Here is a 27,786-nt window from a genome sequence, read left to right as displayed (position 1 = left end):
GCACTTTTCACTGCCACGCAAACAACAATGAAAGAGCACTTTTCTACTTCCCTGAATGTGACAGCCCGAACTCTGCCGGTCTCAAACGCTATGCCTTCCAGCTCCCAGGCTCTGTGAATTTCGCCAGTGGCTTACAGGCACTAGGAGAACAGTCTTCTTTCTCCCACCCCTCGAGCTTCCCCTCCGGAGCTTAGGTGCGAGGTGAGAGTGAATCTCTCGCCTCCAGCTCTTACGCAGGACCCTCGCGCTTTCCGAATCAGCACAGTGCTACCCCACTGCTGTTACGTCAGCGATTGTAGCGATGAGTCCATAACGTGAGCTCTGCCTGCCTGGTTAGCGCGGGCAAACCCTTCGCGGTGGCTCATACGCACAATCAGACTGTGCTATGCGATTCAATTGCAAAACAGCCCCACAAGTTCACGGGTGTATATTACACCAGGATCAGCCCCCTGTCTGGCCCTGTCTTGCAAGAGGAGATTGCTCTCCTCCTGGCGAAGGATGGAATCGAGCTGGTCCCTCCAGCTGAGATGGAGAGCGGGTTTTACAGCCCGTACTTCATCGTGCCCAAAAAGAGAAGTAGGTCACGGGCAATCCTAGATCTGCGCGTTTTGAACCGCTGTCTGCGCAAGCTGTCATTCAGAATGCTCACGCAGAAGCACATCCTCCGGTGCGTTCGTTCTCAGGATTGGTTTGCAGCAATAGACCTGAAGGACGCGTACTTCTATGCCTCCATTCTTCCACGCCACCATCAGTTTCTGCGGTTTGCATTCGAAAGTCAATCTTAGCAATACAAATTCCTCCCTTTCAGGCTCTCTCTGTCTCCGCGGGTCTTCACCAAGCTCACGGAGGGTGCCTTAGCGTACTCTATTATCTTGACGACTGGCTGATTTTAGGCCACTCTCGGGACCAATTGATTATGTACAGAGACAAAGTGCTCCGGAACCTCCACCCGTTGGGGCTTCAGGTCAACCGAGAAAAGAGCAAACTCGCCCCCGTACAGAGGATCTCTTTTCTCGGGCTGGAGATGGATTTGGTCACCATGACAGCGCGTCTCTGCTGAGAGCGTGCTCATCTAATGCTGTACTGTCTGAGAGAGTTCGACAGCAAAATAGTGGTCCCATTGAAATTATTTCAGAGGCTCCTGGGGCATATGGCATCCGCAGCTGCTGTCACCTGACTCGGATTACTCCATATGTGACCACGTCAGCACTGGCTTCACGATCGAGTCTCCAGACGCGTATGGCACGCGGGCACACACCGAGTCACTGTTGCTGCCCTCAGCCCTTGAAATGACTCCTCGTTCCTACAGGCCAGAGTGCCTCTAGAACAGGCGTCCAGTCATGTTGTTGATTTAACAGATGCTTCCAGCATGGGCTGGGAGGCTGTGTGTTGCGGGCATGCAGCTGTGAGCCTGTAGAAAGGAATCCATATCAATCGCCTAGAGCTGTTGGCAATGTTCCTCGCTCTCCACCATTTTTTTCTGGTGCTGGTGCAGCAACACTTGCTGGTCAGGACGAACAGCACGGTGGCGTTGGCATATATCAACTGCATGGGGGGTATTCGCTCTCACCGCATGTCTCAGCTCGTCTGCCCCTATGGAGTCACACGCGGCTGAAATCGATGCACGTCATTCACATTCCAGGGGAGCTCAACCATGCAGCCGACGCGCTCTCACGCCAGCCTTTACATCCCAGATAATGGAGACTTCACCCAAAGTCTGTTCAGCTGATATTGGCGCGATTCGGGAAAGCCCAGATCAATCTGTTTGCTTCCCACGAGAACGTTCATTACCAGTTGTTTTTTTTTTCCCCTGACAGAGGGCTCTCTCGGCACGAATGCACTGGCCCACAGCTGGCCTCGGGGCATGCGCAAATATTAGTTTTCCCTAGTGAGCCTGCTCGCACAGTTACTGTGCAAGGTCAGGGAGGACGAGGAGCAGGTCTTGCTAGTTGCGCCCCTCTGGCCCAACTGGACCTGGATGTCAGAGCTCTCTCTCCCCTGACAGATCCCTTTGAGAGAGGACCTACTCTCTCAGAAACAGGGCACCATCTGGCACCCTCGCCCCGATTTTTGGAACCTCCACGAGTGGTCCTTAGATGTGAGAAAGACTTAGGTAACCTATCGACTATGGTGTTTAATTACATCACTCAGGCTAGTGCACCCTCCATGAGGTGCGCCTACGCCCTGAAGTGGAGTCTATTCACTGAATGGTGCGTCTCTCACAGAGAACACCGCCGAAATTGTAAGATCAGCGTTGTGCTTTCTTTTCTCCAAGAAAAGCTGGAGAGCAGGCTGTCGCCCTCCACACTCAAGGTGTACATGGCTGCCATCTCCGCCCTTTATGACATGGTGGCTGGCAGCACTGTGGGAAGGCATAACCTCATCATCCGGTAGGCAAATTCATCCACCCCGCCCCCCTCTCGTGCCCTCTTGGGATCTCGCCCTCGTTTTCACGAGTCTGCGTTTAGATCCCTTCGAACCACTTGACTTAGTATCTTTAAGATTTCTGTCCCTGAAGACAGCTCTGCTGGTCACATTGGCATAGATTAAGAGGGTATTTCGGGGGCATTTTTGGAGGCATTTTCAGTCAGTAACTCATGCCTGGAATTCAGAGTGGTATACTCTCACGTTGTCCTGAGACTCCACCTGGGATATGTGCCCAAGGTTCCTACCACACCGTTTAAAGACCAGGTAGTGAGCCTGCAAGCCCTGCCCCGAGGAGGCAGACCCAGCCCTTTCATTACTTTGTCCAGTTCGCGCTTTGCAAATTTATCTGGACCGCACTCAGAGCTTTAGGTCATCTGAGCAGCTCTTCATCTGTAATAGTGGTTGGCAGCAGGGAAGTGCCGTATCGAAACAAAGGTTGGCTCACTGGATAGTGGATGCCATCTCCCTCGCTTACCAGAGCCAGGGCGAACTGTGTCCCCCAGGAGTGGGTGCACAATCCACTTGGAGCATTGCATCCTCTTGGGCACGCGACGCCTCTCTAACAGACAACTGTAGAGCTGCAGGCTGGGCGACAGCTAATACATTTGCAAGGTTATACAATCTGCGAGTGGACCTCAGGGGTATTAGCTAACCCTTGGTGATTAAGGGAGCAACTTGGTTAAGGTGTTGAAACACGCTTGCTGCGCCATTCTCCCTAACACAGAGATAGGTGTCAGTAAGTTCCCCGCTTAGGTGAGCCCTGCAGATTCCTTTGAGGCCCCCAGCACTGACTCAGCGGAGGAGTCACTCGCTGGCCCATTACCTTGTAGGTCTGCCCTTTGGTCAGCCCGCGTTTTAGGTATAGGTGCCCGCAATGCGGGATCCCCACTAGGCGATCCAATATGCTACTCAGCCACGGTGCAGTCCCCCCTTACAGGCGGACCCGTGTCCTCCCTCTCCGCTAACCATCTTATTATATGCATACTCTCCCTTCTCAAGGCTAGTCCATATGTTCTGCCATCATATCTCCTGATTTGGGTAGTAGGTGGCCTCTGCAGCGAAGGGGAACGCTCTGGTTACTAAAGTAACCCTCGGGGAACAGAAATGCTATATTGCATCGCCATAATGATTGTACATTAGCTGTAGGTATCAGTCTCTTCAGGGCTTAAAAAGAATGTGTCATCTTGCTTCTGCTGTGCTTTTCTGCTAAATTAATTGCAACAAGCATCAGGTGCGCAAGCTGATGCTGCCAATTCATTTGGCATTTCATTGGCCCGTTACATACTCTTTCAGACGATTGGCTTTCTGAACGAAATCCCCATACGTGGATTAAATTCACTTATAGCATTTCCGTTTTCCTCCTCGGGGAACAAGGGTTACTTTAGTAACCAGAGCGTTTTTCTCATTGACAACTTCTTTTTTCAACTTTATCATATTTGCAATTAGCTTTCTCTTAGGCCCCATTTACACTAGTGCGTTTTAGTTTTAGTTTTGCTACGGTTACGCCCTCCGTCTACAAAGGAGTTCTTGAGCGCCGAAAACGGAGCGTTTTGAAAACGCTGGGGAGGCCGTTTTCATTCTGATACACTCCTGCTCCGTCTCAGTGTGGATGGGAAAAAACGGAGACATCTAAAAACGGAGGCGGGACTGCTGAGATTCGCTACCTGATTGGGGCTTCTGTGTCATTGCGTATCCTTCCCTTATTCGTCGAGCCCCTATCACATGACTATAACACATGGCTTTAACGCTACCGGAAGACAGTACTGTAAACAACAACATGGGCACAGAAATGGGAGCGTTGTTTGCACTATTGTCTGTTTTAGGCGTTATTGTGCAGTTATTCATTTGTTACGTTAAGTAACAACTCGACCTTATCGTCTGTCCACAAAAATACCTCTCTTGCTTTCTTTGCCATCGCGTTTAATGTTCAACCGGCGTTTGTTGACTAACAATTACCAAATGCTGAGCGAGATGCATGCTTTCTGTTTATACTAGAACGCGCATGCCCAGAGTGCGTGAATGGTCACGTGATGTACGTTTTTGGTGGCGTAGTGTGGACAGAGATATGTTCAGAGACACTAGGTGAAACGCTAGTGTGGACGCGGATTGTTTTTTATCTAAAACGCCATTTTAAAACTACAACGCACTAGTGTAAACGGCGCCTTAAAGGGCCATGAAAACCCCCATTTTAGCTGTGTGTTTTTACACCTCTAGTTTAGAAAAAGTCAGGAAAGTGGGTGTGTCTAGCTCTGTTTGGGTGGGAGTGTCGGGGGAGGGTTTGAATAAAAATGGGAGTTGCCATTTGTGCACGCGCTGCTGACCGTGGAAAAACAAACACACAAACAGGGAAGAAAGACAGTGGGTTTAATTACGGTGAAATGTTTGATACTGCACGTCGTATAAGAGAAAAAAACTCTGCATTTCTCTGTAACTCAGATGCACTCAGTAGGTCAGAAAGTTGTATATGTAGACTATCCTGTCACAAAATGCGGCGAAAATTAAACATGACGGTCGGCAAAAGTTTACTTACAGTGTTCACGTGTTTACACACAGAGAGCAGCATTTACAGCGGATCTTTCAGTCCATAATACTATAGTGATGTTAATGTAAACTAGCTAACTTAGAAATCATTTTGACTAAGGTCTGCCTTTAAACACTGAAAAAGAACTGCTGACCATATGAACTATAACTTTGCCATCTGAATGAACAAAGAAAGGGCGCTGATCTCACACACTTAACAAATCTGTAGACAGGACAATCAGCACATACAGGAGCTGCGTCTTTTTTAAGGGAGACGAGCAGCAAATCCGGATTTCACCGTTTCCAGATGAGATAAATTGAGATAAATTACTCTTGAGTAAAAAAATGTTCCAAACAAATGTATTTCTGCCATGCGTCGCGATCACGGATCCACCCGTGAGTCTAGCAGCGCTCTCATAGAGAGAAAATGAAAATAAAACTTTCACAGCAGCACATTATAAACACAACCCTCACTGACAACCCATATCTCCAAACAATTCTTATTCTTTTCCCTCTACATTTGGCAACACGATGTGTGTCATCTCTCTGCCGCCTGAACATTGTTTTAGGTACAGTCTTCGAAGCTAGCATGGATATTAATGTATACATACATACGCATACATAATGGGGCGCGCTGATTGGTTTGAACCAAGCCATACTCATGAATCAATGCAGAACACTCAGAGACGTAATACGGGACTCCCAGGTACAGACGTCCAGTCTCGCTGGTATACACGCTAAGATCTCATGGCCATGACGCAGCTTCAAAAATTAATTTTCACTTTTTTGTGAAATATATGTGTCCTAATGAGTTTTTAGCAGAGTGGGACATATATATGACTGTCAACAGCTCAAAAAATGTGTTTTGGTGTTTCATGACTCTTTAAGCGTATCTTTATCATCTGTGATCCAGTTTTCTACTGTGGTTTAAAGTTAGTAAAAAAATATAAATACACATTAAATGACCACAGGCTATTGGGAAGTGTCATAACCCAGCGTTTCCTGCTTCAGAAAGAACTGGAACAGCCTCGGCTCTGCTTTCGTGCTTCATGTCATTTAAATGCGTCTCCTCCCTGTTGCACACAATGTGGCCAGTGCCAGCTACTGATTTTCTTAATAGCCAGCACCAGAACGATTTGCATTTAAATGTCATGACAGCAGCTCCAGGTTAAAGCAACAGACTTTGTCATTTATTATATCTGTGATGACAGCCTCAGAGGCTTTGTAGCTTTAATGCATTCAAAAAAATTGTATGAGTACCTTATTGGTGGTGTAGCTGTCCCATACAATCAGTTTACCGTCCTGAGAAGCACTGACGCACAGTCTGGGAGAGAAAAAAAGCATACATCAGGTTAGAAAATAAAAATATTGTTGGATTAGAGAATACAGATCATTTTAAGTTTATTTCAGTTTTGAATAGCTTAATTGCTAATGTAACATTTCCAAACTTTCCCTTCAGCATTTTTAACTTTAAATTTCTCTCATCTAACATTGATTGTATGACTAGTTATGGCTAAATATGTTAGTATATGACTTAATATGACTAGTTTTTATTCATATTTGTGACCATGCATTGAAAATGAATGATAAACAGAAAAAGCCCCAGCCTCCAAACCAGTGTTTATTTGAGCATCAAGACACTATTATAGATTTTTTTTTTAAAAATCTCTTTATTTAAATTGCCATTTTATTTTAATTTACAATTTTAATTAGTTTATTTTAATAATTTTTTTTTATTTTAGTTAGCGGTTTAGTGGGGTTTTATTTGTAATTATCTGTATAGTTTATATTAATCTGATTATGTTAGTAAATAAAAATGAAATATTTCTGCACAACTAGCTAAAAATATTGATGTAAATATGAAATATATTGTTGTAATCTATTATATTCCACTTAATCATAATTCATATACTTTCCTTGCTGCAGTGTAAAAAATATATGATCAATTAGTCATGACAACATATGTTTTTAGTTAATTGTAACTTATTAAACTAAGTTAATCATGTTTAACTAAATTTTATAAGATACGCACGCTTTTTTTAAAGTCAGTTTAATACAATATATGTTCAAATGACTCATAAGGTTAATCTCATTCATCTTAAAAATTTAGGGCAACCAATGATTTTCAATGTGGTGATGAACATGAAAAGTAAAATTAATTTAATTCATTAGAATCTCATTGAAAATATCTACTTATAGAATCGTGCATTTCACTTATATTTGCCTAAATACAAATCTTGTAAAAAAATAAAGAAAGAAAAAAAAGCATATGTGTAAGTGCTGTTTATGTAACCTATGTGCTTGTAGTCTCTAGTACATTATGTTCAATATTTGCATATAGTACAGATATCAGGTTTCTGGACTTTACTTTGAGTCTGTCCCCCAATGCATGGCATAGATTTTGGCCAGATGTCCTCTCAATGTCTTTCTGGTCTTTAGCTGGACACGTCCCACCACAGCCGTCCCGGCCACATGATCCTGCAGTGTAAGGTCCTGCACGGTTTTACGAGCTGCCTATAGAAATCAGACAATATACACATAACAGCTGATCTGTATCAAGAAATTCAATTCTGAGATTTTGTAAAGTTAATTACTACAATAAGGGTAACCCTGGTTCTTGATGCTAATTGGTCAGTGACTATTTTAACAATAAAGCGATTGGATACTAAATGAGAAGAGTTGGCAAAGGACCTCATACAGGGAATCAAACTCGGGTCGGCATGAACAACACAGAGCCGGAACGTCGGTGCATTTAACTTAGGGTATTTGTGCCGATTGTAAAATGTACTTTACTAAAACAAAAAACAAAAAGTTGAATATATAAATATATACGTGATCTCTGATGGCATTATGTTCCTGTCAAAAAAAAGTCTTCTGTGTGTGTGTATGCAGTGGCAAGTAGTTTCCAAATGCAAAGGCAATACTAAGTAAGGTTTCTGTATACTGTAAAAAATGCTGGGTTCCACACAATCGATTTGTGTTGGGATAACATGAAGGAATTAAGTAAAGGAATTAAGTGGATTAAACATAAAACAATTAAGTTGTCCCAATGAAATCTTAAGAATTGTGTTGTTTTAGCTCAGTTTATATAAATAGTTTGAACAAGCAATAAAATATTTTTGGGAGTGTACGGTATGTTCATTGCAGTGTACTGTTTAGTTTTATTTCTATAAGGGTAAACTCGTGCCAAAATATTTTGATCATGGTTGGCTGCAGTAGGTGTCATAAAACACAACCTTTCTCGATGTAAACACATTTAAGGTAAACTGAAAGATGTTTTTCTATCATTTTTGGTTCTTATCACAGGATGTATGGTCAAGCCTTCTTTTTTAAGGTTTGCTTTTTGTTTGGCAATTATTTAGAGCTGCATCTAAATTTTTCCAAAATGTTAATAGTAAGTCAATTTTAACTTTTGTGTGAACCATTCCTTTACATTCATACTAACTGAATCCAATAAAAAATCCAATCAAGAACTGAACTGAATCAAAATATGTGTTTGCAAATCAAAATTTTAGTCTGCAAGAGTGTGGGCAGGACTTCGCTATGATGCTCTCCGCTCATGATCATTACTGCACAGGCGCTGGAGATAAAATGACATATTCAGTCCAAATGACCTTGTTGAAACCACATCACCTTTTTTTTGTCTTAGACTCTTTTCTGGAACATCTGACATCACAAATTTCCTAGTATAATATATAATGTGAGCCTAGTAGTTTGTTTGAATTCCCAATGTCTCGAGTATTTGAGAAGCGGTTAGTAAGAAGTGCCCAGATGTTCTACTACTTTAACCTTCTGCAAGATTTTGAAGTGTGCATTCAATAGATTGTACTTTTATAACAGATGTAAAGTTCAACTTCAAGCGTAGTATGTACTAAAGACTGTAGAATACACAAGGCATGTCACTTGTATCTTTTTGAATGGGGAAAAGTGTAACGGTCAACATGGTGAATAAAGCCCCGCCTACTAGTACAGGAGCCAATCATCGATTGCTATATGGCAAATAAAGCTCGCCTTCTAGTACAGGAACCAATCATAAATCACTATAGCCAGACCATTTTCTAGGGGAGGGGCTTGGACCAGACATGAGTTAATGCAGATTTTGTGTGATTTGGACATTAAGAAATGAAACTAAAGAGACAGCTGTTGTTTAATTTTATTGGTGATTTCTAATATGAAATTCAGTAGTAAGCTTGACAAGCAGTTTTGGAGAATTTGATGTTTCCCCATTTAGACAGAATGCCCGAACATACTGCCCATAAGCGTTTCAAAGATGGCTGCCGATTGAAGTGACTTGCCTTAAAGGGTCTTTGTATGTACTCGGTTTAGGATTTCAGATTTTTGTTTGTTTAAATTGAATATGTTGAGTCGCTACATTAAAGGGGTGCACAACTTATAGAATTGTAAACTTTGTTTTCTACGAGGGTGTTCATGTCATCAGTCTGTTTGCATTGTTGCTATGCAATGCATATGTGCCACAGTGCTTGTCTGGCTGTGGTTTACTGTTTTTATGAAGATAATTTTAGGAATAAGTAGTTATATCATTGTTGTGAGATATTGTTTGTGTGGTAAGTGGTAACTGTTTTTGTAAGTACTCCATTGTAAATGAGCTGACAATTAATTTAGCTGTTTATGGCACAGGCTTTTGGACCTTATTTTGACTTTTAAAGGATTAGTTCAACCAAAAATGTAAATTCTGACATTAATTACTTCCCTGGCTTTCTAAACTCTTGAGACCTGCATTCATCTTCAAGACATAAATTAAGATATTTTAGATCCGAGCTCTCTTGTCCTCTATAGACAGCACACATGTGTTCTTGTGCTGAACCAATGAAGTCTCTTCGACAATGTATTTGGTTCCTTTTTCCAAATTTTAACCATTTCTGGACCGTTTTTGTCTATGGAGAATGAGAGAGCTTTCAGATTTTATCTCAAGCCACTTTTCCAGTTTTCATACCAAACCATTTTAAAAACAGTCAAATATGGTTCCAGTTGTGTTTCCACTTGAACCTGGATCAGCAGAGTGGCACAAATACAAACCGATCTCAGCACAGAATTCTAGGTACGGTTCACAACAGTGCTGAACTCTGCTGGAATGGTAGCGCCTATGTGTACAAGAAGTGCATTCTTTATATATTTAATTTTTGTTATTCAGCAAAGTAATTATCAGGAAAAATGAGTCCCAAAATTGCAAATATGTGATCATCGTCCATATTGCTGTTTACATTAAACAAACGTTATCAAGGCAATGGCTGACGCATTTGTATTGCATTCCCAAGAGTTTTGTTTTCAGCATTACAGTGGAAAATGAAACAGTTACGCGAACAGAACCATTCACCTAAATTATGGAAAAGCAACTTAAAATATCTCAATTTGTGTTCTGATGATGAATGAAGGAGATTGGAATGAAATGAGGGTGAATAATTAATAAAAGAAATAGCATTTTGGTGTGAACTAACCCTTAAAGAATGAATATTTTTAAAGTTACAAAAGTTCATGAAACTCTCACTTACAGTGATGTCATCCTTCAGCTTCTCCGCCTCCTTTCGCAGTTGCTCCATTTCACCCATGGCAACGGTTTTCAGGCACAGTCACCCAGAGACAGGAAGTGAGGTCAGTAAAGCAGAGAGAATGCTGGGAAAAACTCTCCTAAAAGTGAATATATATTTCATTGTTAGGCAATCATGACAGTGCAATTTATTTTACTGCTTGTGGGAAGAGCTCATTGCTGTTTATTTCACTCTAATACATCTTCAGTTGCCCTTACAAACTGCTATTTGCAATTCAAACTCTCCTCAATCTGGTTTGCAAATCCTCACAAATAGGGATGCATGCAAAATTTCATGTTCGCCACCACCACAAACATTCAAGGGCGTAATGAGTCCCATGTTCATACACCTGCTCTTACATAGTTTAGTGCATTAATGCATTATATTGATCTACAACACATTTGTTATGGGTAAATCCAAATGCTTATAGGGGGGGAACATTTGAACCTGATAACAATAATAATTACTGTGATTTGGAAACAAAAATAAGCATATTTACATTAGTATTGCTCAAATGTTTTAGTCATTGTTGAGTTTTTATTAATAATTAAAAAAATTATTATTTAGTGATTATTTAGTTATTTAGTAATTATTTATTTTTTATTTAATATTAATATTTTTTATTAATTATTTATTATTTATTTATAATTGATTATTTCGTTTTAATGGTAATTTTAGTTACAATTTAAGCTATTTCTTTTATTTATAATTTTTAAAATGTAGTAGTTATGGTAGTTTAAAAGTGTTTTTTCAGTGTTTAATGATTTAAACATTTATATTGTTTTGATTTTAAGTTATTTATTTTTTCTACATATTCTTTGTACTTTTTCTAAAACAATTACAAATATGTCCTCTATAAACTACAAATATTTCCTATTTAAGCTTTAATTTCTGATATTTATTCAGCATTCAGAAAGATTTATTACATATTCTTTCCAAAACAAATCACTGACATCCATATACTACACATTATTATTAGACTTTTTCACTAAATTGATCTAAAACTTGTTAAATTATCATTATAAATCAAGTATATTATGAAATAAAATGATAAATGTATGTAAATTATGAGTTTTCCCAGTTTGCTTGTACAATTAATATCCTAACATCCTATTCTAACAAGAAATGTTAGAATTACTATCAGAAGTTATATAGCTGTACATTTTGAATATCTCGTCTTACCTTACAAAAGTCGATTAATACAAGCTATTTCCTTTAGTTTTGAATCTTTGCGTCTCTCCTGATGGCTCATGACCAAATGACTTTTGCCTAAAATTTGTTTGCCAGGTGAAAGCAAGAAAATAAAGGGTGTGGATGAGAGAGAGAGAGAGAGAGGTGGAGCGATGAAGTGATGAGAGCAAGATCTTCAATGAACAGCCAAATCTCCCTTTTCTGGAGCTGGAGGTGAGCACCATACCAGGAATTTTTTATATTTGTCATCAGTGTGAATTAAACGGCAAGGTGATGTTATTGACCATCAAGAGCTCGAGCACCAAACGCCATAACCAGAAAGAGACTAATGAGAGAGAGAGAGAGAGAGAGAGAGACTGAGTGAGTTTAAATCCACACTGCTGAGATTTTAAGGGAGGCCTTTTGAATCAAATCTGCTCTCATCCGATTATTGACTGCTCTTTGCATCTGGATAAGAGCTGCAGCAGAGATGGGGAGGGGGGAGAGATGGAGAGAAAGAGAGAGAGAGGGATCTAGGAATGAGTGTGAAAGTGTGGCCTGGCCATCATTTGAATATGAACCTCCTCAGATCGCATTGCTTAATGAAAGGTCTGCCAAAATAACATTAGTTTCTACAGTTTTTTATGCTTAAAAAGTCCTATAACTAATTGTTTATGGCCTGAATGAAATGAACATAAAATCTAGGAGATGTTTTATTGTTTTAAATATACTATGCTTACTTTAAACTAGGTTGTTTAAAATTATTACGAATATTGGTGCGTCAAATTAAAAACGTTACACTTGCGTTTCTACTTTAGAGTTTTGACTAACTATTGTAAAAAAAATACAAAGGAAAAGTGTGGGTGAGTTGATGTTCCATTTATCATTCAGTGCAAAAGATATATGGAAATAGCTTGTATTAATTCAAAAATGAAACACGTATTCTGACCATAAATGTATAAATAAATACTATGTGTTATTTTATCTTAACTGATTAGAAACTTCCTGTTTACAGTGAAAGAGATTAAATCTAGTGGTTTAAAAAATACTGTTTTAAACTGTTATTTACAGTTTAAACTGTTTTAAATAGTGTTGTTAATATATTTGCATGATTAGTATAATAAATAGGCCAGACAAGAATTTTACTAAACAAACAATTCATGATGAATGACATTTTAAAGAATGTCTTCTGTAAATCATGGTACAAACATAATCGATAGTCCTACTAGTTTCTCTTAACAGGACATGTTTTAATGTTCGGGAAGCATGTTTTTAATGGATTTAAACCATAAAACTGATTGATATTTGTGTTATGCTTAAGTAATCTCAATATCGTTATTAGTATTTTAACTTTGCCATATTCATATGCAAAAACTAAAGCCATAAACAAACCCAAAATTTAAAAGCCAATAAAAAAAACCTTACTCACTTGTTACTTTTGGGTGTTCCTCCACTCTGTTTGTATTTCTTATCCCTTTGCGACTCTGTATCCACACTTGCTGTTTTCTCAGGACAATGTTCATTCAGATTTTCTGCCGTACGCACCTCCTGATCCCCGTCCCTCTCTCTCTGTGATGCTTTTGTGATGGGCAGATGAGGATTGGAGGGGATGAAGTGAGATCAGGGCTGAAAGGATAAAGCCTGGGATGGAGAGAGCGAGAGGGAGGGAAATCTGTTAGTGGAGGAGAGAACAGAGAAAAAAAAGACAACAGGACTAAATAGTGGAGAGAATCAGGTCATGAGGTCACATGACAGAAAGCAGGTGTGTGTGACGGGCCAGGTGAGGGACAACAAAACGATTCCCCTTTTTCCTTCCACAAAGAATGCATGTCTGTCAGCTTCAGCAGTTTAGCAAATAATCAGTGATTCAAATGCAGAAGAATGCCTTTAGGTGAATAGTTAAATTATAAAATTATATATTTATATTAGATTATAAATATTTTATGCACTTACCGGCCACTTTTTTAGGTACACCTGTCCAACTACTCGTTAACGCAAATTTCTAATCAGCCAATCATATGGCAGTAACCCAATGCATTTAGACATGTAGACATGGTCAAGACAACCTGCTGCAGATCAAAGTGAGCATCAGAATGGGTAAGAAAGGTGATTTAAGGTATTTTGAATGTGGCATGGTTGTAGATGCCAGACGGGCTTTTCTGAGTATTTCAGAAACTGCTGATCTACTGGGATTTTAACGCACAACCATCTCTAGGGTTTACAGAGAATGATACGAAAAAGAGAAAATATCCAGTAAGTGGCAGTTCTGTTGGCGCAAATGGTAAGAGGTCAGGAGAATGGCCAGACTGGTTTGAGCTGATAGAAAGGCAACAGTAACCCAAATAACCACTCGTTACAACCAAGGTATGCAGAAGAGCATCTCTAAATAAAAAATGGGCTACAGCAGCAGAAGACCACACGGGTGTCACTTCTGTCACCTGAGAACAAAAAACTGAGGCTACAATTTGCACAGGCACATGGTAGGGTCTGGATTTAATAACAATCACATGAAAGCATGGATCCATCCTGCCTTGGATCAACAGTTCAGGCTGACGGTGGTGTAATGGTGTGAGGGATATTTTCTTGGCACATATTGGGCCCATTAGTACCAATTGAGCATTGTGTCAATGCCACAGCCTACCTTAGCTGCATGCCCCATGTCATAAAGCGCAAATCATCTCAGACTGGTTTCTTGAACATGACAATGAGTTCACTGTACTCAAATGGCCTCCACAGTCACCAGATCTCAATCCAATAGAGCACCTTTGGGATGTTGTGAAACAGGAGATTCACATCATGGATGTGCCGCCGACAAATCTGCAGCAACTGTGTGATGCTATCATGCCATTATGGACCAAAATCTCAGAGTAATATTTCCAGTACCTTGTTGAATCTATGCCATAAAGGATTAAGGCAGTTCTGAAGGTAAAAGGGGGTCCAACCTGGTAAGGTGTAGCTAATGAAGTGGCTGTCGAGTGTTGTTTTATCATTAATGCGTATGTGTTTTGAGTCAAATAATCAGTTTAGTTTTGTTTTGTTTGTAAAAGTAAGGATAACTTTATTTTCAATAGACTATTACTATTTGAAAAATGACAAAAGGTTCAAATGTTTAATATTTCTCAGACTTGATGAAAAAAAAAGATAAATATGTACTTAACAAGTCTCCAAACTTTAGTTTTAAAAAGCCACCTAAGGAAAGTAATGTCTACAGTAGCTTATTAGTCATGAATGAGGAGGCACAATTTCCACAACATTAATGGAGGAAAAGTGAAAACTGTAAATAGTGGATTGGGAAGGCATGTCTATGTATGGAGTTTCAGATCACAGAGAGCTGGTGTTGCGTACCACTTTGAAACCATTTCAAAATGAGTGATATTTATATTCTGAGGTGAGCGGAAGGCTGGAGTTTCATATACACAACTCACAATATGCTGAATGTAAAGATTTGCATAAGAAACCATAAAACATGCTGATTTAGGAGCAGAAATGAAAGAAATTTTTGTGCGGCAAAAGAGCTTAAAGGCCCGTGAACGTTTAAGGCTTTGCTTAAATCAATTTTAGTGTCCTGATTTAGATCTGACAAACTATCATTATCATAAATATAACTCGTCCACCCCCACCGCGCCGAAGCAGACAAAACCTCACAGCATGCTGGATAAAATCATCACCCGATTTAGCAACGAGGGTGGGGGGGACGATGCGACCCATGGGTGAAAGGGATTATATTCTATTAGGACAAAAGGGAGTGGTTTACTTTTGCATGGATGAACATTGAGGAAACGTTATGTGCGGCATTAGGTTCAGTGTCATGTAAAAAGGCCTTTGCTGTATGTGTATCCATACAGGACGGTGTGTGTGAGGGGGTTGGGTTTTGCCTACATTAAAGGCTTAAATTGTGGGCAAATGTCTTGTAAAACTTGAAATCAGTCACACTCTGGGATCAGCCTATGGTATCCATGAAAATTAAAAACAGATTAATAATCACGCTTCATAGTGTCTTAATGAAAATGAGTGAAAACTGTTTGTTTACAGAGGAGTCAGAAAATAACATTAGTACATAAAACATTAAAGAAATTCCCCATAATAAACAATCAAAATTAAGTCAGATCAGTGATAAGATAACATTATAGATAACATTATTAAAATGATTCACATTCACTAAAAATATTGGTCCCACTTTATATTAAGTGGCCTTAACTAATATGTTCTTACATTGTAATTAATATTTTGTTACAATGTAGTTATTGTTTACATTGTACTTATGATTGATTAAATACCTGAATGTAATTGAATTCTGTTATTAAATGTATAATTACACTCTTGACCATTCCCTACACCTTAACCCACACTTAAATCTATTCATTTACACCCAAAACCTGCCCCAAACCCTACTCTCATCCCACCTCAAGAGCACCAGAAGTGTTTTTTAATACATTATAAACTAGGGCTGAACAATTTAGTGTTTGCGCATCAATATCGCTATGTGATAGTCACATCGCAAGATATGTAATGTTGAGTTGGGATTATAGATGACCAGAAACTATTGGTTTAATAAAGATTAATTTCATTGAACAATTTATATGATGGATTTATATAACTGAATACTGTTAGACTCTCCGCAGAAAACTGTAAAGCATTGTTTATTTCACTTCAATATTTGCTACATTGTATTTATTTATCTTTATCCTGATCATTGTGTATCCGTGCGAAGATTATGCAGGGTCTTTGTCCCTCAGATGGCTTGGGTAGTAAAGCCCGGAGTGCTCGATCAATTTTCACAGGTTTTGGAAAGTTGTCTCTACTAAAGAGCTCCGTAATCAGGTCTGAAATAAACACAGAGGGGCGTCTCCTCTCTTCACCTTTGCTTATTCCGATGAATTTGAGATTCAGTCGATAGTGACGACCTTCCCGGTCATTCAGTTTGGCCCAGAGAGATTTTTTTCTGCGTGCAATTCTTCACACACTTTTTCAACCTCTCAGAGTCCTAAATCCGTTTCATTCAAAGCCCCTTCTATCTCCACCATATTTTGTTTGATGCCGGCCTGCTCCACTTGCATATGAACCAGTGTGGCATCTAAGGCATCAAGGCGAACAGTTAAAGCAGTCATTTTGTCCTTAATCAACTTTTTCAGATTATCTCCCTAAGAACTGATCGCGGCAAGAATCAAATTCACATTTCCTTGTGCATTTGCATCCTCCTTAACAGCTGACACTTTCAAGGTTTTTTTAGACGCCATTTTCAGCTAATGAAAAAATCCATGAAGTATTAAATTTTTCACTTAAATTTTACAGCGAGCTCAGAACACTTGACGTTAACTAACTTACAAAGAAGCCACAATCGATTATGAAGTAGATTAACAGTACTTTACTTACAGAAATATTCCAAATATAGTGTGACAAGAGCTCAAAACACGGCGAATGAAGCTCTGCACAAGACTTTTGGCCAGCGGAGAAATTAAAATGGTCGTGCCCGACTGAGTCTGGTTCCCTCAAGGTTTTTTTTCTTCACTCCCATCAGGTGAAGTTTTTTTTCCCTCTCCGCTGTCGCCACTGCCTCGCATGGTTCAGGATTGGTAGAACTACGCATCGATGAATTTGCTCTTCAGTGTTTGAACTCTCAGTAATGATTAAATCACACTAAACTGAGCTAAACTGATCTGAACTGAACTTAAACACTAAAACCTGAACCACACTGTTCCAGTTACTATGACCATTTATGTGAAGCTGCTTTGACACAATCTACATTGTAAAAGCGCTATACAAATAAAGCTGAATTGAATTGAATTGAATTAAAAAACAAGCGACTACTCCATGATCTGCGCACAAGCCTTATTATGGCTCTACTATCTCCAGCAACCTCTCTTTTGGAGAGTGAGTTGAACACCAGAATTATCAAGGCCTCAATCGGCATGGCTCGATTGACCAAGAGAGTTTGGAACAAAAGGCTGCTCACTATGAACACCAAAATAAAAAGTTTACCAGGCCAGTGTCCCCAGCACTCTTTTTTATGGCTGTGAGACATGCACAATGTACACCTGGCAAGAACGCAGACTCAATTCATTACATCTTTGCTGCCTGAGAAGGATCCTGGGCATCTACAGGCAGGACCATGTCTCAAACACAGACTACTAGCCAAGGCAAAAACCCCAGCATGCATGCACTTCTTTCCCAAAGACACCTTTGAAAGTTAGGACATGTCTGCCATATGCAGCATGGCCAAATTCTCAAAGACATAATGTATGGTGAGCTTGCCTCTGGCACCAGACCAACAGGTAGACCAGCGCTCCGGCATAAAGACGTCTGTAAGCGTGACCTGAAAGCTGGAAGCTGGAACCCTGCAGACTTGGAAGCTGCAACTTCAAATCGTGCCAGTTGGCGGTATGCTGCAAGGACCAGCATAAAGCTGAGTGAGGGAAAGTGAGACGACCAATTGGAAGAAAAGATACAAAATAGAAGGCAGAGAGACAGGGCCTACAGAAGCAGCCACAGGCTTCACATGTACCAAATGCAACAGATCCTGCTGCTGCCATATTGGACTGTTAAGCCACAGCAGGCTCTGCAACTCCACCACAGATTGATCTCGGTGCAATTCCATTTAGGAATGCCCATGAAATGAAATACATGGTATTTATATATATATATATATATATATATATATATATATATATATATATATATATATATATATATATATATATATTTTTTTTTTTTTTTTTTTAAGTACCAAGTGGTTAAGGCCACTTACATCCTTCATTTTATGCGTACAAACACTTACAATTGTACATAATCATACTAAATGTGCTCATGACTGTTTTCTCAAAATCATGTTTTCGTAGTTTCAAAATATTATTTTAGGTGAACAATACGGTGGAAAGTACTTTATTTTGTGCACTGTAAAAAATAAAAAGTTGAGTTAACTTGAAGTTTAAAGCAACCTGCAGTTGACTGAAAAGGCTGTTTCAAGCATATTTTATGGAATAATTTGGCCCAACTTCAACCACTGAAGCTTAATAAACTCAAAAAAAATTTGCAACTCTAGTTGTTAACTCAAATTTATATTTTTTACTAAACGCTCAAATGAAGAAATCTAAATTTAAAGGCTCCTCAACTGATTTTTTCTACTTTCATTGAACAAACAGTTCCAAGCATGCAGTTAAATGATTTATATGAGTAAATTCAACTCTGATCACAAAAATATGTCCACCTAACTTATGATTTTATTCTGAGTTAACAATTTGTAAGTTGGATTTTTTTACAGTGTGAACTTAACAGCGTTACATTTAAAGGCACCCCATTTACTTTGTTGGGGCACATTAATAGCCTCAGGTAATCCACAGTAAAAACAAGTTTGTCTTAATGAATTCTAGCATATTTGAGTTCAGTATCAGGTTAGTAACAGGCCTTGTCCAGTTATGACGTACTGACTGTTTTCTGAAGTCCATTGTTGCAGAAGCCATGGCGATGGAGGCAAGATGCGCATGCTAGTATACTATCGTGGAGGGAGATGAGACAAGTGTGAAATTAATTTTAAAATGCTTTTTAAACACATCTAAGCACTCAAGATCCAAAATGTCACCGCTACAGGAACACTTTAAAGGAGACCTATTATGACCCTTTTTACAAGATGTAAAATAAGTATCTGACATCCCTACAGCGCTTATGTAAAGTTTCAGCTCAAAATACCCTACAAATAAGGTTTTATACCTCTTTGAAACTGCCCCTTTCAGGCTCTGATCATAATTGTGTCGTTGTGTTGACTGCAGCTTTAATTCAAATGAGTTCGTGCTCTTTTAAAAAGAGGGCGGAGCTGTCAATGGCTTTGCATCAGCATAGCAGCAAATTCAAAACAGGACTGACGTTATCTGTGTGAGAAACTGATAATGTGAAAAGAAATGTCTCAGAAGAAGGAAACCACTGTGTTCATTTGTTCATTCTGAAGCTACACATTTTTATTGCCTCTTAGGCTGCATTTACACTGCATGGTTCAAGTGACTCAATTCCGATTTTTTTGCTCCATGTGGCACAGATCGGATAAAGCCCATATACGTGTGAGCAGGAATAAATCACATGGAATCCGATTTACTTAAATCAGATTCAGGCCTTGTTCATATGTGGAAATTTATCTGATATGAATCGGATGCATGCCCTTGTGTCTACAGTGTAAGCAGGTAGATTGAATTTTCACCTGCCAATGCGTGTCGCGCATCACTAAAAACCAGCGAATGACATTTGATGCTTTCATTTTAGAAGAGACTTCAGAGTTGCAAACCTTAAATCTCATACACGAGGGCTAAATACGCTTTTATATTGTCATGTAGCACATGATTTAAGCATGCTAACAAGAGAGAGCGAGAGAAAGCACAATATATAAGCACAAACTATTGCGCACATCACATGCCTAAATCACGCCATGGACATGACATTAAGATGCCTACTGGTTAAAAAAGGCCTAGATTAAAAGAAGATAGCCAAATGAGAACTTTTCTGTCATAAACTATAGTAAAACAGCTTGTCAAAAAGAATAATTTAAAAAAAAAAACGAAACCCTGCAAACAGATTACATACAGGAACGGAGAAAAGGGCGCTCTTTAATTACCAGCTGTCAGTCAGCGCCCGCTCTTTTTTTTCTGGTCATTGCGTCTTTGCCGTATGCTGTGTATATACAGGCAATGAGATATAAGTCACTTTTAAAAGATGATGTAAGCAGGTCAGCAAAAAAATCAGATGTAGTCACAAAATCGCAAATGACCATCAAGATTTGCAGTGTAAATGCAGCCTTAGTCGCTGACATTACTGCATAAGGTGAAAACCAATAGTGGGCAGCTGCTTTTTATTCAGGAATATTCATGCTAATGAGGGAGAGATCGTCACTAATTGGTGGGTCTTTCCCCCTCTGATGACACGTACAAAGGAAGAATGTTAATCTTGCACTGCATCTGAAATCGCCTACGACTTAGTAGTGCATTTGAATTTACATGCATTTGCTATACTACTCAGCGATTAGAAAAGTATGTTCTATACAGTATGAATGTGAGCAGTATGAATGAAACTCGAACGTGCTACATCCACCAATTTGTCATCATCACATAACCTACCTGCGTCAGTTGCGTCGCTTCACTCTCGTAGTGCATCATGGGATAGCTTGCCGTCCATCCGGAAGTAGTAGGTCATCCGGGTTAATTCGGACATACTACTTTGCTCGCATACTGTTGTAAAGCTGTGGTCACACTAGAGTTTGAGTTTGTGAAATTCTGTCGTACGGCTCTGTAAATAGGGGCTATGTTAAACAAGATGATTAGACATTTAAAAAGTAAGCAATTGCTCTATATTTTAAATTTCTGTCCCGAGAGGTCATGTTTTGATCCTCGATTAGTCTCACGCAGTCTTGTGATGCGATTTCGCAGGTCAGAGTTCACCAAGCTTGAACTTAACTTATGTTGAACACCACAGCAACATGCGGAACTTAACGCTTGACCCTGCGTTTCCGGTCTGACGCATTCGCGTGTGTATGAATGGAAGTCTGTGGGGAGACAAGTCCAGTGTGACCGCAGCTTTAGCATACTATATAGTATGGAAGTATGCGATTTCAGATGCAGCTAAAGAGTTCCTGCAGTTTCTTCATTATACCCCTCATAAATGTTATTTTTGCGTAAACGGGTGCCCTTTAAAAAGCTCCACATCTCTCTCTCTCTTTCTCAGTGAGAACAGATCAAAATGCTGCACATGGCGTTACCACTTATTTGATGTTTGATACATTTAAGATGTGTTTTCTTTGAACATATATCTGACTGCTTGTATTTAATGACAAAACTATACACATGAAGTAAAATCAAGGATGCAGTGCATCGCCAATACATTGTTGTATCCAAGTGAATCAAACTGATAACACGATAACCGTAATTGAACTGAGCCATGAGATCAGTGTAGGTTCACACCCCTAGCAAATATAATCTCAAATACAGCCATCTGTTGGCTGTTGGGTGTCAAATAATTTCAAACATTTCTATTGTCCCTGATTGATTTCCAGATAAAAAATCCTGCATTTTATTTTTGTTCACATTTACCTTCCATAGTGTAATGTAATGTGTATTTATATAGCGCATTTATTGTTTATGGCCATATACCCAAAGCGCTTCACAATTTTGGGGATAGATTTGGGGGTTCTCTCCACACCACCACCAGTGTGCAGCATTCACTTTGATGATGCGACGGCAGCCACAGAACAACAGCGCCAGTGAGCTCAACACGCACTAGCTATATATGTTCTAGTTTCACAATTATTCACTATTGTGCGTTAGTGACTGGAAATGTTAATAACAGTAACAGTTTGTATGAATTGAAAGTTGCACTATATGGACCTAGTAGCCATATCACCCTGCAGCCCAAGACCAGTTACTCACTGAAGCTAAGCGGGGCTGAGCCTGGTCAGTACCTGGATGGGAGACCACATAGGAAAAACGTTGCTGTTGGAAGGGGTGTTAGAGAGACCAGCAGGGGGCGCTCAACCTGTGGTCTGTGTGAGTCCTAATGCCCCATTAAAAGTGAAGGGGACACTATACTGTCAGTGGGTGCCGTCTTTCGGATGAGACGTTAAAACCGAGGTCCTGACTCAGGAGGCAGCCACAGAACAACAGCGCCAGTGAGCTCACCACAAACTAGCTATTGGTGGAGTGAAGAGACAGTGAGAGAGCCAAATCAGTGGATAGGGATGATTGGGAGGCCATGATCGTAAGGGCTGATTGAGGGACTTTGGCCAGTACACCGGGGTTACACTCCTACTCTTTACGAAAAGTGCCATGGGATGATCACAGAGAGTCAGGACCTCGGTTTTTATGTCTCATCCGAAAGACAGCACCCACTAACAGTATAGTGTCCCCTTCACTTTTAATGGTGCATTAGGACTCACACAGACCACAGGTTGAGCGCCCCCTGCTGGCCTCTCTAACATCACTTCCAAAAGCAACGTTTTTCCTATGTGGTCTCCCATCCAGGTACTGACCAGGCTCAGCCCTGCTTAGCTTCAGCGAGTAACCGGACTTGAGCTGCAGGGTGATATGGCTAGGTCCATATAGTGCAACTTTCAATTCATACAAACTGTTACTGTTATTAACATTTTCAGTCACAAACGCACAATAGTGAATAATTGTGAAACTAGAACGTATATAAATATACAAATTTAACTTGAGCATATCTTATTCCAGACAAAAAATACAACGATGTACAATATATTTAAATCAGCGGAGTAGTTTAAGAAAAATAAGAGCAATTAAGTGTGTCTGAAGTTTCCTGCAGAAAGGATCCAAGAGGACTAAAAAAGGACACACTGGAAAACCTGCTGCTGTTTAGGGTTAAACAAATGTCTCGCTTTAAAAAAAATGTCAGAGAACGGAACATTGACTGCTCCATTATCACTACAAACATCAACGCAAATCCAGCAGCGGGTTGTGTAATGTTATATGTTATCATGAGGGAGAAAGAGATTATTCAGGAAAGCATATCTCAGTGATAGTCAAACGTCAATGGAAACAGGTCAGAGGGGTCTTAGTCATTTACCTAAGAGGTATCAGAGACTATAGATATGTCTATACATCTGTTTCCCTCTTAAACACTTAACTGTTTTCCGAGCCCAGATGCACTGGATGATATTAACACCTTGCCAACCATTAGCCATTTTACCCGCTATTTCACAGAGCAATGAAGATTAACACAAGCATGGAGGATCAATGGAGTTAAGTAAATAAGTAAGGCAAGAGTCTGATTGTTGGTGCATTAAAGGGTCAGTGATATTAGGGTTTGGGATTAATGGAAGGGGCGACATGTTGAAACGGGGAGTTGGGTATGAATGATTACATGATTTCATGCCTGGATTATTATTCCATACTCTAAATGGGAGATTTGTAAGCTTCATAAACAAATGCACTCATTTATGAGGGATTATGTGTAATCTCGCTCGCTCTCTCTCTCTCTCCTGCCCTCCCTCGTTCCATCAGTGCTAATGTGCTGCAGTTTGTCCACATTTCCCCTCCTCCCGCTCTCCACTCACTTGCTTTAATGTGCCGCTGTCGAGATGTATTAAACACTTAAACCGCTCGTCTTTGTTTCGATTGGGTTTGATTTTGAGATACAATAATAACATGGTGTTACATTAAAGGTGCTTTGCTGTTTGTTTGGGTTTTTTGGTTTGTTGATTTGATTTATATGAAGGTGGTCTTGGATTTATACTGACCCCAAGTGGTGTGGATGAAGTATTATGCAAAATCCCATGTAATATACACTAACTGGCCACTTTATTAGGTACACCTTACTAGTACTGGGTTGGAATTTTTGCTTTAGTCCTTCATGGCATAGATTCAAGAAGGTACTGGAAACATTCCTTAGAGATTTTGATCCATATTGACATGATAGCGGCTGCACATCCATAATGCGAGTGTCCTGTTCCACAGCAACATCCCAAAAGTGCTGTATTGGATCGAGTTCTGGTGACTGTGGAGGCCATTTGAGTGCAATGATTTCATTGTCATGTTCAAGAAACCAGTCTGAGGGTGCTTTCACACCTACACTTTTGTTTCGGAACGTATCTCGTTTGCCCAGTTAGCGCGGTTCGTTTGGCATATGTGAACAGGGCAATCGCACTCTGTTCCGTGCCAAAGTAATCGCTCCAAGATCGCTTGAATGAGGTGGTCTCGGCTTGATTGAAACGAACCCTGGAGCGGTTTGATTGCAGTGAGAAAGCGATCCGATCCGAGCGCGGTTATATCACAGTGTTTTATGGATATGTAATAGGCTTACGGCCATATGAAGAGAGAATTATGAGTAGGGCGGGAAGTTACGTGAGTCTCTGGATGACCGCAAACGAGTGATGATCTCCCGGCAATCTCGCGTCTCCCTCCCGGTCCTCAAATAGGCATGGTCGCGCACCCTTCTCACCCCTCCCCACCGCGTCTCTCCTCAGACACGTCTCGCACGCGCACCCTGTCAATCACCACCGAACCACCACCTCTCCTGACAGCTTAGCGAGACGCTGCAAAATAAACCCTGACACTCTGACCAATGTGAGGAGAGTTTACTCGCACGTGACTTGTTTTAGTTCTTTTGGTCCGATTAGAAACTTTGCAGTGTAAAAGCGAACCGCTCCAAGAGCAAAGTGCAACAATGTAACAATTGTAATCTCTGTTTCGGAACAACTGAATCGATTCACAGGTGTGAAAGCACCCTAAGATGATTAGTTCTTTATGACATGACTTGTTATCCTGCTGGGAGTTGCCATAAGAAGATGGGTATACTGTGGTCATAAAAGAATAGACATTGTCAGCAACAATACTCAGGTAGGCTGTGGCGTTGATAGGATGCTCAGTTGGTACTAATGAGCCCAAAGTGTGCCAAGAAAATATCCCCCACACTATTACACCACCAGCAGCAGCCTAAACCATTAAGGCAGGATGGATCCATTCTTTTTTTTATGTTGTTGACACCAAATTCTGACTCTACCATCGGAATGTCGCAGCAGAAATCGAGACTCATCAGACCAGTCAACGTTTTTCCAATCTTTTGTGGCCCATCTTTGGTGAGCCTGTGTGAATTGTAACCTCAGATTCCTGTTCTCAGCTTACAGGAGTAGCACCCGATGCGGTATTCTGCTGCTATAGCCCATCTGTCTCAAGGTTGGATGTGTTGTGCATTCAGAGATGCTCTTCTGCATACCTAGATTGTAACGAGTGGTTATCTAGGTTACTATTGCCTTTCTATCAATTCGAACTGGCCATTCTCCTCTGACCGCTGGCATATTTAAGGCATTTGTGTACACAGAATTGCCGCCCACTGGATATTTTCACTGTATCGGACCATTCTCTGTAAACCCTAGAGATGGTTGTGTGTGCCCATCCCAGTAGATCAGCAGTTTTTAAAATACTCAGACCAGCCCATCTGGCATTCTCAAACAGTGCCACGTTCAAAGTCACTTAAATAACCTTCCCCTTTTTGATGCTCGGTTTGAACTGCAGCAGATCGTCTTGACCATGTCTACATGTCTAAATGCATTAGTTTGCTACCATGTGATTGGCTGATTAGAAATTTGCGTTAACAAGCAGTTGGACAATTGTACTTAATAAAGTGTCTGGTGAGTGTAAATTAGCACTTATGTTATGACAACTACATTCACTTATCTTTATTCAATTATTAGAAACAATTTTGTAGATCTTATAAAATAATCAATTACTTGGCATATTTACACGTGATATTAAGTTGTTATTGTCAATCCAAACACAGGCAAAACAAAATATTAGTGAACAAGGTCTGAAAAATTTTGTCTGTTCACTTTCGACCACTAACGGAGGTAGTCAAAAACATGTTCAGGTAGCTTTCTTAGTGCAAATGCTCATTTGGTTGAATGCTTTCAAACAGCCACAAAATACCTTTCTGCTTAGGGGCCTGTATAGTGATTTAGAATAATGAATTATAAAAAGTCAAATTACTGTAATTGAGTAATTTTTCTAAGGAATTGCACTTTACTAAGTAGTCGAAAAAATGTGTACTTTTACCTATATTTGAGTACATTTTTTTGTTTTGTATTGGTACTTTTACCTCATTATTTTCCTTCAACCTGCGGTCACTACTTTGTTTTATTTTTTTCTTCTCTATGGTAATTGGCCGAGTGGAAAAATCAATCCCATAATTTCAGTCTAATCAATTTGTGCATAGAAATATCACATTGGACAGACAAACCTGTAGACATGGATACTATGAATTCAGCACAGATGTACAGAGTGAAATGACCTTAATCAATTACTACACATTACAGAATGTTACGTTTTCAAAGACTTAAAAAGATGTATTGGTTTTGCATTTGCAACTGCTGGACATTCAAAGCTCGCTAGTCAGGATTCAAAATGCATAACCAAAGCATTAACATATAGGGAATTTTAACAGTAGCTATGTTTTTATCCAAAGGTTCGAAATTTCTTTGCGAAAAAGGCGAAAATTCATGCGTATATCTGGAATATCACATAAAATGTAATAATTGTGATAAAAATGTGATTAAACCTGCTTTTTCATCCAGCCAGTCACAGAGAACAAAATCGTCACTTCCTGATTAAATAGTGCCAAATATCAAAAGTAAAAACGGAACTTGCTGTGGTAGGAGAAGCTTTGTGAATCTTTTCCTTATTTAATAAATGACTTGCACCTCAAAAAACAATGTCAACATGCAATGAATGCGTGGTGGCATTTGAAGGCGTGAGATGCGGAGATGCTCTTGACAGTTTTGGAAGTAATTAATAAAATTATCACACTAATACTGCAATGGTTAAGGCGTTTTAGAATGACCAAAACAACATTTCAAATGTTTGACAATGAGCTCATCCTGCTGGATTGTCCATTCACACACATTTTTATCATCACATGATGTCTTATAACAAAATCACATGACCTTTTTTAATGCACATACTGGAATTTGTTCGGTAAAAGTGTTTCCATCATAGTTAATGCGCATCTTTTCTTATCGAATAAAAAGTTTATTCCTCAGTAAAGCGCATGCTTTTTTCACGTGCATTTTCAACATTTAATAAATTGTTTATTCTTGCCGTTTGGAAACTAGTGTAATACTCACTACTCTTATACTTAGAACTTTTAGAAGGGTACTTTTTAGTAGTAGTATTAGTACATATACTTCTACTCGCAATACCACTAAAATTCAAGTTAATACCAGTTGAAACAGGGTCTCATAATTCACCTTTTCTTTATTATTTGACTAAAAAACAAAAACATCAGACATACTGAAACAAATGCACACACATAACCACACACACTCACACATATAAACACAAAACCAGGTGGGAAGAGTCTGGCATAAATATAAATTATAATTCACTAAGAGACTAGGTGAAAAAGCAGTGTGGCATTCAGTGTCTACCAAAGTCTCTTTTCTGATTGTCTTTAATCGTCTGTCATTCTTACAGCTCATCCCGTCTGCCTGTCACTCGTTCTCTATCTTTGCTCTTCTCTTTGCCTTGGCTTCTCCCGCTGCGGGCAGATTTTACGACATTTTCGCCATCGGCCTTCTCGTCTTTTACTACACTCTGTCCATCTGCGGCCCATAAGTCTTCAGCTTCCTCACGTTCCTAAGTTA

General features: G+C 39.8%; 2 protein-coding genes and 1 long non-coding RNA gene across 4 annotated transcripts in view; 1 reads left to right on the top strand and 2 right to left on the bottom strand.

The window, feature by feature from the left end:
- gnb3a (guanine nucleotide binding protein (G protein), beta polypeptide 3a) overlaps window positions 1-13,250 on the bottom strand; it is a 26,855-nt gene extending 13,605 nt beyond the window's left edge. Inside the window, exons 1-4 of the mRNA NM_001002437.1 lie at window positions 13,093-13,250; window positions 10,458-10,593; window positions 7,316-7,461; window positions 6,208-6,271 (exon numbers count right to left, since the gene is read on the bottom strand). Coding sequence (NP_001002437.1) covers window positions 6,208-6,271; window positions 7,316-7,461; window positions 10,458-10,514 — 267 coding nt within the window. The 5' untranslated portion in view covers window positions 10,515-10,593; window positions 13,093-13,250. The remainder of the gene's footprint in view (window positions 1-6,207; window positions 6,272-7,315; window positions 7,462-10,457; window positions 10,594-13,092) is intronic.
- Window positions 8,207-27,786, top strand: part of LOC141378179 (uncharacterized) — a 21,364-nt gene continuing 1,784 nt past the window's right edge. The window contains exons 1-2 of the long non-coding RNA XR_012392035.1: window positions 8,207-10,557; window positions 11,781-11,897. This is a non-coding gene — a long non-coding RNA (uncharacterized lncRNA). The remainder of the gene's footprint in view (window positions 10,558-11,780; window positions 11,898-27,786) is intronic.
- The window catches only part of p3h3 (prolyl 3-hydroxylase 3), a 14,628-nt gene continuing 14,221 nt past the window's right edge, over window positions 27,380-27,786 (bottom strand). For both annotated transcript variants that reach the window (XM_073925914.1, XM_691174.9), the window contains one exon: window positions 27,380-27,778. In XM_073925914.1, the coding sequence (XP_073782015.1) occupies window positions 27,611-27,778 (168 nt within the window). In that variant the 3' untranslated portion in view covers window positions 27,380-27,610. The remainder of the gene's footprint in view (window positions 27,779-27,786) is intronic.

This window comes from Danio rerio, chromosome 16, assembly GCF_049306965.1.
Source record: "Danio rerio strain Tuebingen ecotype United States chromosome 16, GRCz12tu, whole genome shotgun sequence".
Lineage (NCBI taxonomy): Eukaryota > Metazoa > Chordata > Actinopteri > Cypriniformes > Danionidae > Danio > Danio rerio.
Note: the sequence above shows the minus strand (reverse complement) of the source record. Positions and strands in the feature narration are given on the sequence as shown.